The sequence below is a fragment of the Cherax quadricarinatus genome, chromosome 78, assembly GCF_038502225.1.
Source record: "Cherax quadricarinatus isolate ZL_2023a chromosome 78, ASM3850222v1, whole genome shotgun sequence".
Taxonomy (NCBI): Eukaryota; Metazoa; Arthropoda; class Malacostraca; order Decapoda; family Parastacidae; genus Cherax; species Cherax quadricarinatus.
In genome coordinates this window covers 18795184-18808890 of record NC_091369.1, presented here as the reverse complement: position 1 = coordinate 18808890, position 13707 = coordinate 18795184, and the positions used below count along the sequence as shown (strand labels likewise).

The following is a 13707-nucleotide window of genomic DNA, read 5'->3' as shown; positions in this document are numbered from 1 at the left end:
AGGATTCAGGGAAACTGGTTAGTTCGACTTGATTCCTGGAGGTGGAACGACAGTTTCTGCGCTCTGAAGGACGGACGAGGATGTGTCAGTTCACAGGTTCATTTGAAGTGTTATTTCCACACGCTTCTGGTGAGAAAGCTATTAAATGAATGATGGTGAATTATGTTTTCCCTTTTAGGGGTCATCGCACCATGGTGGGAGATAGTTTGTGTGTTAAACGAAATAAAATCTACTCCCCAGGCCATTTATGGCCCCTGAGAATTTAGTGCTTCCCAGTGATTATAATAACCACCTTCCATTCCTCAGGCAGTGTATGGTATCAATCGTTGCTTCTACATGTACTCTCTTGTTTCAGATCTGGGCTCTAGGAACGATACCATCATGGCTGCGGATGCCTCTTCTCTGGAAGATCATTACGTTTTCTCAAAAGAAATACAAAATAAATCTCAAAAATTGAGCTGCAAATTTCCTAGCATTAATACCTATAATGAAAATAATTTTTTCTGGGGCTCGCAATCCTTGCCTAGTATGTCACCCACAACAGTCATCTAATACCCAAGTACTTGTTTGCTGATGAGTGAATAATAGCAGTTGGTTTAAGAACATTTGTCCACACATGTTGTCCTTCCCAGAATACCAACCACAACAGTCTACTTAACTCTCATGTACCAGTTTACTGCTAGGCGTCCAGGGGAAGCAGATATTAGGAAATTTGTTGATGCATCTTGTCTGACTCAGGAGTAACCAACATTCCCTCGGTTATGAGACCAATGTTCCACCACAGAAATGTGAAAGTAGAGTAATATACATAAATAGTCTTTTATTTCATCAAGTTTAGCTGTTTGTAGAAACTGGCCTTATATTATTGTTTATAATTAGTACATATATAGTTATTATGGCCACATTTGTGACCATGATAATTGGTGTAGGTAGTTTGCTGTTATTGATCCCATGTATGTATATTTTAAATAGATCTCCGGTAATAATATGGATTGTTGCTTTGATACCACAAATGTACTTCCATGTACATATAAACTATAAACAACTTTAAATATACTTTCAGCAAGCACTAAATTTCCTTTTTCCTTTTTCGTAATTCTTATAAATGTTTTCTTATTTAATATGGTAATCCTGATGTGACCAAGCAGTGGGTATTCTTTCTGATCTTTAATATTGTTTATTCCAGACTACACTATTGTATTTACCCTAAATTATACAATATTTTGTCAGTTTCTTGTATAACTGCAGTTGCTCTTCCATTCTTTACATCAAATCTTACTCAAGCATTGTTTGACCTATACTGGTTTAGTGATTCCCCATAAGTATGTTAATAATGTACTTTCTTTGCTGTTCTTGTTCCCATGTAAGTCCAGTATGATATACTGTAAGTGAATTGCTCGGTTCATAGCGCACTCAGTTTACACACTGAGGTCAGTGGTTCGATCCCGGTACAGTTGGAAACTCTAGGGACGTGTTTCCTTAAGACACTTGCTGCCCCTGCTCACCTAGCAATAAATAGGTACCTGGGTGTTAGTCGACTGTGGGTCACATCCTAGAGACAAAATTTACTTAATTTGCAAGAAATTCTCTGCATAACCAGGGACTTTCTATACAGTATGTCACTGATGTCAGGTACGTCTGTGTATGTTGTATTATGTACTTGTAGCAATAACGATTATTATTATTATTATTATTATTATTATTATTATTATTATTATTATTATTATTATTATTATTATTATTATTATTATTATTATTATTATTATTATTATTCTACCAATGTGATGTGAGGTGCAAACTTCGCTAGGTATTTCTTCTATATTCCAGTGGTATACAGGAAGTCCTCACTTAACGTCGTTTCGTTCAAGTCATTTTGTTATAATATTTATTAGAAAAAGAAATCAATTCCTGACCAGAAATGGAATTGTGGAAAGACTTTTAAATACCTGGATGTAGAATACAGTTGGCGTAACTCTCCATCTTCGCTAATGGCCATACAAATGAAAGATTTAAGTTTATTTGAAGATTTAAAGAAAAAACTGGGTTCTAGTGGTGAAAATGAAACCTTCGTGGCAAGTTTGAATGTTTTAAGAAATGTTTAAAACTGCATAAGATACATATATCAGGAGAGTCTGCAAGTGCTGCCAAAGTAACCTCAGCTGCTTAGCCAGGTTTATCATGTCACTTTCCTCCCTTATGGTCTTATAATACGTCAGCTGCTTACCCAGGTTTATCATGTCACTTTCCTCCCTTATGGTTTTATAATACGTAAAGTGTTTCTTATATAATTCTGAAAAACAAGTGATACCTAAAATAATAAAATTCTTAATAACCGAGTAAACATATGACGTTATAGACCCACAGAGCGACATAGTCATGGCGTCTGCAGCACTATGGCCCTCCCACTCACGTCTCATTTGTTCTAGCAGCACTGCTGCTCTCCCTCTCACCTCTCCCTTGTCCTAGCAGCACTACCGTTCTCCCTCTCACCTCTCCCTTGTCCTAGCAGCACTACTGCTCTCCCTCTCACCTCTCCCTTGTCCTAGCAGCACTGCTGCTCTCCCTCTCACCTCTCCCTTGCCCTAGCAGCACTACTGTTCTTCCTCTCACCTCTCCCTTGTCCTAGCAGCACTACTGCAATCCCTCCCACCTCTCTCTTGTCCTAGCAAAACTACTACCCTCCCTATCATCTCTCGCTTGTCCTAGCAGCACTACTGCTCTCCCTGTCACCTCTCCCTTGTCCTAGCAGCACTACTACCCTCCCTCTCACCTCTCCCTTGTCCAAGCAGCACTACTGCCCTCCCTCTCAATTCTCCCTTGTCCTAGCAGCACTGCTGCTCTCCCTGTCACCTCTCCCTTGCCCTAGCAGAACAACTGTTCTCCCTCTCACCTCTCCCTTGTTCTAGCAGCACTACTGCTCTCCTTCTCACCTGTCCCTTGTCCTAGCAGCACTGCTGCTCTCCCTCTCACCTCTCCCTTGTCCTAGCAGCACTACTGTTCTCCCTCTCACCTCTCCCTTGTCCTAGCAGCACTACTGCTCTCCCTCTCACCTCTCCCTTGTCCTAGCAGCACTGCTGCTCTCCCTCTCACCTCTCCCTTGCCCTAGCAGCACTACTGTTCTCCCTTTCACCTCTCCCTTGTCCTAGCAGCACTACTGCAATCCCTCCCACCTCTCTCTTGTCCTAGCAACACTACTACCCTCCCTATCATCTCTCACTTGTCCTAGCAGCACTACTGCTCTCCCTGTCACCTCTCATTTGTCTTACAGCACTACTACCCTCCCTCTCACCTCTCCCTTGTCCAAGCAGCACTACTGCCCTCCCTCTCAATTCTCCCTTGTCCTAGCAGCACTGCTGCTCTCCCTCTCACCTCTCCCTTGCCCTAGCAGCACTACTGTTCTCCCTCTCACCTCTCCCTTGTCCTAGCAGCACCACTGCTCTCCTTCTCACCAGTCGCTTGTCCTAGCAGCACTGCTGCTCTCCCTCTCACCTCTCCCTTGCCCTAGCAGCACTACTGTTATCCCTTTCACCTCTCCCTTGCCCTAGAAGCACTACTGTTCTCCCTCTCACCTCTCCCTTGTCCTAGCAGCACTACTGCTCTCCCTCTCACCTCTCCCTTGTCCTAGCAGCACTGCTGCTCTCCCTCTCACCTCTCCCTTGCCCTAGCAGCACTACTGTTCTCCCTTTCACCTCTCCCTTGTCCTAGCAACACTACTACCCTCCCTATCATCTCTCGCTTGTCCTAGCAACACTACTACCCTCCCTATCATCTCTCGCTTGTCCTAGCAACACTACTACCCTCCCTATCATCTCTCACTTGTCCTAGCAGCACTACTGCTCTCCCTGTCACCTCTCCCTTGTCCTAGCAGCACTACTACCCTCCCTCTCACCTCTCCCTTGTCCAAGCAGCACTACTGCCCTCCCTCTCAATTCTCCCTTGTCCTAGCAGCACTGCTGCCCTCCCTCTCACCTCTCCCTTGCGCTAGCAGCACTACTGTTCTCCCTCTCACCTCTCCCTTGTCCTAGCAGCACTACTGCTCTCCTTCTCACCAGTCGCTTGTCCTAGCAGCACTGCTGCTCTCCCTCTCACCTCTCCCTTGTCCTAGCAGCACTACTGCTCTCCCTCTCACCTCTCCCTTGTCTTAGCAGCACTGCTGCTCTCCCTCTCACCTCTCCCTTGTCCTAGCAGCACTACTGTTCTCCCTCTCACCTCTCCCTTGCCCTAGCAGCACTACTGTTCTCCCTCTCACCTCTCCCTTGTCCTAGCAGCACTACCGTTCTCACTCTCACCTCTCCCTTGTCCTAGCAGCACTACTGCTCTCCCTCTCACCTCTCCCTTGTCCTAGCAGCACTGCTGCTCTCCCTCTCACCTCTCCCTTGCCCTAGCAGCACTACTGTTCTCCCTCTCACCTCTTCCTTGTCCTAGCAGCACCACTGCTCTCCTCACCAGTCGCTTGTCCTAGCAGCACTGCTGCTCTCCCTCTCACCTCTCCCTTGCCCTAGCAGCACTACTGTTATCCCTCTCACCTCTCCCTTGCCCTAGCAGCACTACTGTTCTCCCTCTCACCTCTCCCTTGTCCTAGCAGCACTACTGCTCTCCCTCTCACCTCTCCCTTGTCCTAGCAGCACTGCTGCTCTCCCTCTCACCTCTCCCTTGCCCTAGCAGCACTACTGTTCTCCCTTTCACCTCTCCCTTGCCCTAGCAGCACTACTGTTCTTCCTCTCACCTCTCTCTTGTCCTAGCAACACTACTACCCTCCCTATCATCTCTCGCTTCTCCTAGCAACACTACTACCCTCCCTATCATCTCTCCCTTGTCCTAGCAGCACTACTACCCTCCCTCTCACCTCTCCCTTGTCCAAGCAGCACTACTGCCCTCCCTCTCAATTCTCCCTTGTCCTAGCAGCACTGCTGCCCTCCCTCTCACCTCTCCCTTGCCCTAGCAGCACTACTGTTCTCCCTCTCACCTCTCACTTGTCCTAGCAGCACTACTGCTCTCCTTCTCACCAGTCGCTTGTCCTAGCAGCACTGCTGCTCTCCCTCTCACCTCTCCCTTGTCCTAGCAGCACTACTGCTCTCCCTCTCACCTCTCCCTTGTCCTAGCAGCACTGCTGCTCTCCCTCTCACCTCTCCCTTGCCCTAGCAGCACTACTGTTCTCCCTCTCACCTCTCCCTTGCCCTAGCAGCACTACTGTTCTCCCTCTCACCTCTCCCTTGTCCTAGCAGCACTACTGCAATCACTCTCACCTCTCTCTTGTCCTAGCAACACTACTACCCTCCCTATCATCTTTCACTTGTCCTAGCAGCACTATTGCTCTCCCTGTCACCTCTCCCTTGTCCTAGCAGCACTACTACCCTCCCTCTCACCTCTCACTTGTCCTAGCAGCACTACTGCTCTCCCTCTCACCTCTCCCTTGTTATAGAAGCACTACTGCCCTCCCTCTCACCTCTCATTTGTCCTAGCAACACTTCTGCTCTCCCTCTCATCTCCCCTTTCCATAGCAGCACTTCTGCCATCCCTCTCACCTCTCCCTTGTCCTAGCAAAACTTCTGTCCTCCCTCTCACCTCTCCCTTGCTCTAGCAGCACTACTGCCCTCCCTCTCACCTCTCCCTTGTCCTAGCAGCACTACTGCCCACCCTCTCACCTCTCCCTTGTCCTAGCAGCACTACTGAACTCCCTCTCACCTCTCCATTGTTCTAGCAGCACTACTGTCCTCCCTCTCACCTCTCCCTTGTCCTAGCAGCACTACTGCCCACCCTCTCACCTCTCCCTTGTCCTAGCAGCACTACTGAACTCCCTCTCACCTCTCCATTGTTCTAGCAGCACTACTGCCCTCCCTTTCACCTCTCCCTTGTCCTAGCAGCACAACTGCTCTCCTTCTCACCTCTCCCGTGTCCTAGCAGCACTACTGCCCTCCCTCTCACCTCTCACTTGTCCTAGCAGCACTACTGCTCTCCCTCTCACCTCTCCCGTGTCCTAGCAGCACTACTGCCCTCCCTCTCACCTCTCACTTGTCCTAGCAGCACTACTTCCCTCCCTCTCACCTCTCACTTGTCCTAGGAGCACTACTGCCCTCCCTTTCACCTCTCACTATCCTAGCAGCACTTCTGCCCTCCCTCTCACTCGTCCTAGCAACACTACTGCCCTTCCTCTCATCTAACACTTGTCCTAGCAGCACTTCTGCCCTCCCTCTCACCTCTCACTTGTCCTAGCAGCACTACTACCCTCCCTCTCACCTCTCACTTGTTCTAGCAGCAATACTGCTCTCCCTCTCACCTCTCATTTGTTCTAGCAGCACTTCCGTCCTCCCTCTCACCTCTCACTTGTTCTAGCAGCACTTCTGCCCTCCCTCTCACCTCTCCCTTGTCCTAGCAATACTACTGCCCTCCCTCTCACCTCTCACTTGTTCTAGCAGCACTTTTGCCCTCCCTATCACCTGTCCCTTGTCCTAGCAACACTACTGCCCTCCCTCTCACCTCTCACTTGTCCTAGCAGCACTTCTGCCCTCCCTCTCACCTCTCCCTTGCCCTAGCAAGACTACTGCCCTCCCTCTCACCTCTCCCTTATCCTAGCAGCGCTACTGCCCTCCCTCTCACCTCTCACTTGTCTTAGCAGCACTACTGCCCTCCCTTTCACCTCTCACTTGTGCTAGTAGCACTTCTGCCCTCCCTGTCACATCTCCCTTGTCCTAGCAACACTACTGCAATCCCTCTTACCTCTCACTTGTCCTAGCAGCACTTCTGCCCTCCTCACCTCTCACTTGTCTTAGCAGCACTACTGCCCTCCCTCTTACCTCTCACTCGTCCTAGCAGCACTACCTCCCTCCCTCTAACCTCTCACTTGTTCTAGCAGCACTTCTGCCCTCCCTCTCACCTCTCCCTTGTCCTAGCAACACTACTGTGCTCCCTCTCACCTCTCACTTGTCCTAGCAGCACTACTGCCCTCCCTCTCACCTCTCACTTGTCCTAGCAGCACTTCAGCCCTCCCTCTCACCTCTCCCTTGTCCAAGCAACATTAATGCCTTCCCTCTCACGTCTCACTTGTCCTAGCAGCACTACTGCCCTCCCTCTCACCTCTCCCTTGTCCTAGCAGCACTACTGCCCTCTCTCTCACCTCTCCCTTGTCCTAGCAGCACTACTGCCCTCCCTCTCACGTCTCACTTGTCCAAGCAGCACTTCTGTTCTCCCTCTCACCTGTCCCTTGTCCTAGCAACACTACTGCCCTCCCTCTCACCTCTCACTTGTCCTAGCAGCACTTCTGCCCTCCCTCTCACCTCTCCCTTGCCCTAGCAACATTAATGCCTTCCCTCTCACGTCTCACTTGTCCTAGCAGCACTTCTGCCCTCCCTCTCACCTCTCCCTTGTCCTAGCAACACTACTGCTCTCCCTCTCACCTCTCACTTGTCCTAGCAGCACTACTGCTCTCCCTCTCACCTCTCCCTTGTCCAAGCAGAATTACTGCCCTCCCTCTCACCTCACCCTTGTCCTAGCAACACTTCTGCCCTCTCTCTCACCTCTCACTTGTCCTAGCAGCACTACTGCCCTCCCTCTCACCTCTCACATGCCCTAGCAGCACTTCTGCCCTCCCTCTCAAATCTCCCTTGTCCTAGCAACACTATTGCCCTCCCTCTCGCCTCTCACTTGTCCTAGCTGCACTACTGCCCCTCCTCTCACCTCTCCCTTGTCCTAGCAGCACTACTGCCCTCCCTCTCACCTCTCCCTTGTCCTAGCAGCACTTCTGCCCTCCCTCAAGCCTCTCACTTGTTCTAGTAGCACTTCTGTCCTCCCTCTCACGTCTCACTTGTTCTAGCAGCACTTCTGCCCTCCCTCTCACCTCTCCTTGTCCTAGCAACACTACTGTGATCCCTCTCACCTCTCACTTGTCCTAGCAGCACTACTGCCCTCCCTCTCACCTCTCACTTGTCCTAGCAGCACTTCAGTCCTCCCTCTCACCTCTCCCTTGTCCAAGCAACACTACTGCCCTCCCTTTCACGTCTCACTTGTCCTAGCAGCACTTCTGTTCTCCCTCTCACCTGTCCCTTGTCCTAGCAACACTACTGTCCTCCCTCTCACTTCTCACTTGTCCTAGCAGCACTTCTGCCCTCCATCTCACCTCTCTCTTGCCCTAGCAACAATAATGCCTTCCCTCTCACGTCTCACTTGTCCTAGCAGCACTTCTGCCCTCCCTCTCACCTCTCCCTTGTCCTAGCAGCACTACTGCCCTCCCTCTCACCTCTCCCTTGTCCTAGCAGCACTTCTGCCCACCCTCAAACCTCTCACTTGTTCTAGCAGCACTTCTGTCCTCCCTCTCACGTCTCACTTGTTCTAGCAGCACTTCTGCCCTCCCTCTCACCTCTCCCTTGTCCTAGCAACACTACTGTGATCCCTCTCACCTCTCACTTGTCCTAGCAGCACTACTGCCCTCCCTCTCACCTCTCACTTGTCCTAGCAGCACTTCAGTCCTCCCTCTCACCTCTCCCTTGTCCAAGAAACACTACTGCCCTCCCTTTCACGTCTCACTTGTCCTAGCAGCACTTCTGTTCTCCCTCTCACCTGTCCCTTGTCCTAGCAACACTACTGTCCTCCCTCTCACTTCTCACTTGTCCTAGCAGCACTTCTGCCCTCCCTCTCACCTCTCCCTTGCCCTAGCAACAATAATGCCTTCCCTCTCACGTCTCACTTGTCCTAGCAGCACTTCTGCCCTCCCTCTCACCTCTCCCTTGTCCTAGCAATACTACTGCTCTCCCTCTCACCTCTCACTTGTCCTAGCAGCATTACTGCCCTCCCTCTCACCTCTCCCTTGTCCTAGCAGCACTACTGCCCTCTCTCTCACCTCTCCCTTGTCCTAGCAGCACTACTGCCCTCCCTCTCACGTCTCACTTGTCCAAGCAGCACTTCTGCCCTCCCTCTCACCTCTCCCTTGTCCTAGCAACACTACTGCTCTCCCTCTCACATCTCATTTGTCCTAGCAGCACTACTGCCCTCCCTCTCACCTCTCCCTTGTCCAAGCAGAATTACTGCCCTCCCTCTCAACTCACTCTTGTCGTAGCAACACTACTGCCCTCCTTCTCACCTCTCACTTGTCCTAGCAGCACTACTGCCCTCCCTCTCACCTCTCACTTGTCCTAGCAGCACTTCTGCCCTCCCTCTCACCTCTCCCTTGTCCTAGCAACACTCTTGCCCTCCCTCTCGCCTCTCACTTGTCCTACTAGCACTACTGCCCCTCCTCTCACCTCTTCCTTGTCCTAGCAGCACTACTGCCCTCCCTCTCAGCTCTCATTTGTTCTAGTAGCACTACTGCCTTCCCTCTCACCTCTCCCTTGTCCTAGCAGCATTTCTGCCCTCCCTCTCACCTCTCCCTTGTCCTAGCAACACTATTGCCCTCTCTCTCGCCTCTCACTTGTCTTAGCAGCACTACTGCCCCTCCTCTCACCTCTCCCTTGTCCTAGCAGCACTATTGGCCTCCCTCTCACCTCTCCTTTGTCCTATTAGCACTTCTGCCCTCTCTCTCACCTTTCCCTTGTCCTAGTAGCACTACTGCCTTCCCTCTCACTTCTCCCTTGTCCTAGCAGCACTACTGCCCTCCCTCTCACCTCTCCCTTGTCCTAGCAGGACTTCCGCTCTCCCTCTCACCTCTCCCTTGCCCAAGCAGCACTACTGCCCTCCCTCTCACCTCTCCCTTGTCCTAGCAGCACTTCTGCTCTCCCTCTCACATCTCATTTGTCCAAGCAACACTATTGCCTTCCCTCTCAACTCTCCCCTGTCCTAGCAGCACTACTACTCTCCCTCTCACCTCTCTCTTGTCCTAACAGCACTACTGCTCTCCCTCTCACTTCTCATTTGTCCTAGCAGCACTTCTGCTCTCCCTCTCACCTCTGTTTCGTTCAAGCAGCACTACTGCCTTCCTTCTCACCTCTCCCTTGTCCTAGCAGCACTACTACCCTCCCTCTCACCTCTCCCTAGTCCTAGCAGCACTACTACCCTCCCTCTCACCTCTTCCCTGTCCTAGCAGCACTACTACCCTACCTCTAAGCTCTCCCTTGTCTTAGCAGCACTATTGTCTTCTCTCTCACCTCTTCCTTGTCCTAGCAGCACTACTGCCTTCCCTCTCACCTCTCCCTTGTCCTAGCAGCACTTCTATTCTTCTTCTCAGCCCTCCCTTGTCCTAGCAGCACTACTGCCTTCGCTCTCACCTCTCCCTTGTCCTAGCAGCACTACTGCCCTCCCTCTCACCTTTCCATTGTCCTAGCAGCACTACTACCTTCTCTCTCACCTCTCCCTTGTCCTAGAAGCACTACTACCTTCCCTGTCACCTCTCCCTTGTCCTAGCAGCACTACTGCCTTCGCTCTCACCTCTCCCTTGTCCTAGCAGCACTACTGCCCTCCCTCTCACCTCTCACTTGTCCTAGCAGCACTTGTGCTCTCCCTCTCAGCTCTCCCTTGTCCTACCAGCATTACTGCCTTCCCTCTCACCTCTCCCTTGTCCTAGCAGCACTATTGCCCTCCCTCTCACCTCTCCATTGTCCAAGCAGCGCTACTACCTTCTCTCTCACCTCTCCCTTGTCCTAGCAGCACTTCTGTCCTCCCTCTCATCTCTCACTTGTCCTAGCAGCACTTCTGCCCTCCCTCTCACCTCTCCCTAGTCCTAGCAACACTATTTCCCTCCCTCTCACCTCTCACTTGTCCTAGCAGCACTTCTGCCCTCCCTCTCACCTCTCCCTTGTCCTAGCAACACTACTGCCCTCATTCTCACGTCACTTACCCTAGCAGCACTTCTGTTCTTCCTCTCACCTGTCTCTTGTCCTAGCAACACTACTGCCCTCCCTCTCACCTCTCGCTTGTCCTAGCAGCACCTCTGCCCTCCCTCTCACCTCTCCTTTGCCAAGCAACACTAATGCCCTCCCTTTCACCTCTTACTTGTCCTAGCAGCACTACTGCTCTCCCTCTCACCTCTCCCTTGTCCTAGCAACTCTACTGCTCTCCCTCTCACCTCTCACTTGTCCTAGCAGCACTACTGCCCTCTCTCTCATCTCTCCCTTGTCCTAGCAGCACTACTGCCCTTCCTCTCACCTCACCCTTGTCCTATCAGCACTACTGCTCTCGCTCTCATCTCTCACTTGTCCTAGCAGCACTACTGCCCTCCTTCTCACCTCTCCCTTGTCCTAGCAGCACTACTGCCCTCTCTCTCACCTCTCCCTTGTCCTAGCAGCACTACTGCCCTTCCTCTCACCTCACCCTTGTCCTATCAGCACTACTGCCCTCCGTCTCACCTCTCCCTTGTCCTAGCTGAATTACTGCCCTCCCTCTCACCTCACCCTTGTCCTAGCAACACTACTGCCCTCCCTCTCTCCTCTCACTTGTCCTAGCAGCACTACTGCCCTCCCTTTCACCTCTCACATGCCCTAGCAGCACTACTGCCCTCCCTCTCACCTCTCCCTTGTCCTAGCAACACTACTGCCCTCTCTCTCGCCTCTCACTTGTCCTAGGAGCACTACTGCCCTCTCTCTCACCTCTCCCTTGTCCTAGCAGCACTTCTGCAATCCCTCTCACCTCTCCTTTGTCCTAGCAGCACTACTGCCTTCCCTCTCACCTCTCCCTTTTCCTAGTAGCACTACTGCCTTCCCTCTCACCTGTCCCTTGTCCTAGCAGCACTACTGCCCTCCCTCTCACCTCTCCCTTGTCCTAGCAGCACTTCTGCTCTCCCTCTCACCTCTCCCTTGCCCAAGCAGCACTACTGCCCTCCCTCTCATTTCTCCTTTGTTCTAGCAGCACTACTGCCCTCCCTGTCACCTCTCTCTTGTCATAGCAGCACTACTGCCCTCCCTCTCACCTCTCCCTTGTAGTAGCAGCACTACTACTCTCCCTCTCACCTCTCCCTTGCCCTTCCAGCACTACTGCCCTCACTCTCACCTCTCCCTTGTCCTAGCAGCACTTCTGCTCTCTATCTCACCTCTCCTTTGTCCAAGCAGCACTACTGCCTTCCCTCTCACCTCTCCCTTGTCCTAGCAACACTTCTGCTCTCCCTGTCACCTCTCCTTTGTCCTAGCAGCACTACTACCCTCCCTCTCAGCTCTCCCTTGTCCTAGCAGCACTATTGCCTTCCCTCTCAACTCTCCATTGTTCCAGCAGCACTACTGCCCTCCCTCTCACCTCTCCCTTGTCCTAGCAGCACTACTACCCTCCCTCTCGGCTGTCCCTTGTCCTAGCAGCACTACTGCCCTCCCTCTCACCTCTCCCTTGTCCTAGCAGCACTACTGCCCTCTCTCTCATCTCTCCCTTGTCCTACCAGCACTACTTCCCTCCCTCTCACCTCTCCCTTGTCCTAGCAGCACTACTGCCCTCCCTCTCACCTCTCTCTTGTCCTAGCAGCACTACTATTTTATCTCTCACCTCTCCGTTGTCCTAGCAGCACTACTACCTTCCCTGTCACCTCTCCCTTCTCCTAGCAGCACTACTACCTTCCCTCTCACCTCTCCCTTGTCCTAGCAGCACTACTACCCTCCCTCTCAGCCCTCCCTTGTCCTAGCAGCACTACTGCCTTCCCTCTCACCTCTCCCTTGTCCTAGCAGCTCTACTGCCCTCCCTCTCACCTCTCCTTTGTCTTAGGAGCACTACTACCCTCCCTCTCAGCTCTTTCTTGTCATACCAGCACTACTCTCTTCCCTCTCACCTCTTCCTAGTCCTAGCAGGACTACTGCCTTCCCCCTCTCCTCCCCCTTGTCCTAGGAGCACTACTGCCTTCCGTCTCACCTCCCCCTTGTCCTAGGAGCACTACTGCCTTCCCTCGCACCTCTCCCTTGTCATAGCAGCACTACTGCCCTCCCTCTCAACTGTCCCTTGTCCTAGGAGCACTACTGCCCTCCCTCTCACCTGTCCATTGTCCTAGCAGCACTACTGCCCTCCCTCTCACCTCTCCCTTGTCCTAGCAGCACTACTGCCCTCCCTCTCACCTCTGCCTTGTCCTAGCAGCACTACTACCTTCCCTCTCACCTCTACCTTGTCCTAGCAGCACTACTACCTTCCCTCTCACCTCTCCCCTGTCCTAGCAGCACTACTGCCTTCCCTCTCACTTTTCCCTTGTCCTAGCAGCAGTACTACCTTCCCTCTCACCTCTCTCTTGTCCTAGCAGCACTACTACCTTTCCTCTCACCTGTCCCTTGTCCTAGCAGCACTACTACCTTCCCTCTCACCTCTCCCTTGTCCTAGCAGCACTACTTCCCTCCCTCTCACCTCTCCCTTGTCCTAGCAGCACTACTGCCCTCCCTCTAACCTCTCCCTTGTCCTATCTGCACTTCTGCCCTCCCTCTCACCTCACCCTTGTCTTAGCAGCAATACTACCCTCTCTCTCACCTCCCCCTTGTCCTAGCAGCACTACTGCCCTCCCTCCCACTTCTCCCTTGTCCTAGCAGCACTACTAACTTCCCTCTCACCTCTCCATTGTCCTAGCAGCACTACTACCTTTCCTCTCACCTCTCCCTTGTCCTAGCAGCACTACTACCTTCCCTCTCACCTCTCCCTTGTCCTCGCAGCACTTCTGCCCTCCCTATCGCGTCTCCCTTGTCCTAGCAGCACCACTACCTTCCCTCTCTCCTCTCCCTTGTCCTAGCAGCACTACTACCTTCCCTCTCACCTCTCCCTTGTCCTAGCAGCACTACTGCCCTCCCTCTCACGTCTCCCTTGTCCTAGCAGCACTACTGCCCTCCCTCT

General features: G+C 52.1%; 1 protein-coding gene across 2 annotated transcripts in view; it reads left to right on the top strand.

Annotated features, from left to right (window-relative positions):
- Positions 1-1074, top strand: part of LOC128701526 (inactive hydroxysteroid dehydrogenase-like protein 1) — a 95976-nt gene extending 94902 nt beyond the window's left edge. For both annotated transcript variants that reach the window (XM_070101754.1, XM_053795242.2), the window contains one exon: positions 356-1074. In XM_070101754.1, the coding sequence (XP_069957855.1) occupies positions 356-368 (13 nt within the window). In that variant the 3' untranslated portion in view covers positions 369-1074. The remainder of the gene's footprint in view (positions 1-355) is intronic.
- The last annotated feature ends 12633 nt before the right edge of the window (positions 1075-13707 follow it).